At 49.4% G+C, this 2,329-nt stretch overlaps 1 protein-coding gene across 1 annotated transcript in view; it reads left to right on the forward strand.

Annotated features, from left to right (window-relative positions):
* Positions 1–1,311: 1,311 nt before the first annotated feature.
* ORMDL3 (ORMDL sphingolipid biosynthesis regulator 3) overlaps positions 1,312–2,329 on the forward strand; it is a 2,246-nt gene continuing 1,228 nt past the window's right edge. Inside the window, exon 1 of the mRNA XM_009885342.1 lies at positions 1,312–1,485. Coding sequence (XP_009883644.1) covers positions 1,312–1,485 — 174 coding nt within the window. The remainder of the gene's footprint in view (positions 1,486–2,329) is intronic.

The raw sequence follows: 2,329 nt of genomic DNA on the forward strand, positions 1-2,329 counted from the left end.
CGTAATGTTAGATCTGGCTCGGACTCGTCTCCCGAGACCGAAGGCTGTGAGAGCTAGAGAGAACAGCAACGCCGTCTTCCAGCTGTGGGAACCAGAGCAGCAAAAACACAAGGCCAGACATCAGGAAACAGCCCTCGCCTCGGGGTCTTCCGTACAAGGGGAGACCGACCGTATTATCTCATGAAACTACATGTCCGTGGGACACGGGCAAAGATGATTTTATGCAAGAACTTCCCTGATCTCACTGTAAAGATACTCAGCTTTACAGCGGTTCTAATTTGCGCTGTTTCTTGTAATCCCCGGAAACGGGTAAACCAGAGCGCTCATCTTCCCAGAAAGCCTTAGAGCCGACCGGTACCCGCTGCCGCTATGAGTGCGGCAGTCCAAAAAGCCATTTCAATACCTGCGCTGCCCATAGGGCACCGCTCCAAAGACTCACTCTGAGAGGATGACACTGTTTTGCTTCCTCACCTTCCTGGTATTGTTTAGAAAAACCTCTCTCTGTTCCTCCTACGTGGCAGCTATTCCTTCCAGGTAGGGGAAGAGCCATCTCCTGTGCAGCTCTTGCTACCGAAATATCCTCCCAATGCACTTTTCCTTCTTATCTCTAACTTTTTATGTTCCTCAAGAAGAAACTCGCTCCTTCCCCGCGGGGGAATTTTTTTGTTACTTTGAGTTTTCCTCCCCTTTTAAGTCTTCAATTGGAAGGCAAAACATCTAAGCCAGACCAGGAGACCAGCAAGCCTCTCGAGCTGTGCAGACCCCTGTTAATTTAGTAGGAGTAATTAGGAGATCTGTTGATACAGAGCTGCCGTGCCCTTACTCTGCAGTCACTTGTGTTCTCTTTTTGAGTCTAACCTGTAAACATGTAAGAAGCTTCGTGTGCTGAACGCTTCCATGATTAACACTGTGGTGATGACTTAAAAAGCGCTTAAGAATATTCGTTTGAGTCTTGTCAGGCAATGGCAGGATTGAACCTTGACTTCTTGGTTCCAGGAAAACATTTCAGCATATCACAAGTAGCTTCTGTCACAGACGGGCTTCCCACACATTATTCCCAAATTTCACCCGCTCCCAGATTTAGCTTCCCCTCAGAAACGTCAGCTCTACAAATGCAAAGGGGCAGAGAAGTGAACTGACTTGTGATTTTTTTTATAGCAAACAACAGATTTCAGGTTTGCTTGAACAGCAAGACGGCGCTCAACCCGTGCTGTGCTTCCCCGAGCAATGTCCATGGAGGGCTACCGCAGCCCGAGGACTGACCTGACTCTGCTTTAGTTTCAGGGGTGCCCGTTCGACACAAGAGCCAACATGAACGTGGGAACAGCACACAGCGAGGTGAATCCCAACACCCGTGTCATGAACAGCCGGGGCATCTGGTTGTCCTATGTCCTTGGGATCGGCCTCCTGCACGTGGTGCTCCTGAGCATCCCCTTCTTCAGCGTCCCTGTGGTCTGGACTCTTACCAACATCATTCACAACATGGTAAGGGAACAGCGTGGCTGGCTTGACTTCCCGGGGCACGCAGAGGTAATCTCGCAGCACCAGCTGTTCTTTTTAGAGCAACCTAGTGAGATTCTTGTTGAAACAATTCCTTTCTCTGTATTTCCAAAGATGTGGGGTAAGTTACTCAACCTCCACCCCTCAGACTGCACCTGTGCCTCTAGGTCATATATTTAAATCCAGCCTAGGTACTGATGAGACAGCAAACACAGTGAGGCTGCTCAGAGGGGACACTGAATTTATTTGCCTGCGGGGAAGTGCCTTTGTCATGTCCCCCTTAACAGAGGAATAGCTGTGATGCCACAGAAGCTGGCAGGACAGCTTTTACTTTGGTTGATACAATCTGAATTAGCCTCATCAGAGTTTTTAAAAAAAAACAAACAGCCAAACCAAGATTAAAATGCAAACTTTGTTCTCCTTAAAGTAAAAGATTAGTCCAGGAAGAGATTCTCCCCTTCTAAGGATTGGGTACTGAGTGCTGTGCTAGGGGCGCACAGGTAAGCACAGCACACGTCACAGACAGTTCTGGGGGTGTGGGGCACCTGCGTGATGCAGAAGCCGCTGTGTTTCGCTGCTGCCTTCTGTGCCTCCGCCATCCCGCTGCGCGAGTCTTGGCACGCTGGGGTCCCACAGCTGAGGAGCAGACCTCTCGGCAGCCGTTCACCCTCAGGCGTAGGGGACAGAATACTTCAGAAAGTCAGCAATTGCTTTTGCATCCTTTATTTTAAATAACGTATCAGGCCAAGAATATTCCAGAGACAGAAAGGAGACCCTTACTGGGGATGCTCATGCTAATGTTACTCATGTCTCTAGCCGGGGAGGGGGG

This window comes from Charadrius vociferus, unplaced genomic scaffold (genome assembly GCF_000708025.1).
Source record: "Charadrius vociferus isolate BGI_N301 unplaced genomic scaffold, ASM70802v2 scaffold2430, whole genome shotgun sequence".
Lineage (NCBI taxonomy): Eukaryota > Metazoa > Chordata > Aves > Charadriiformes > Charadriidae > Charadrius > Charadrius vociferus.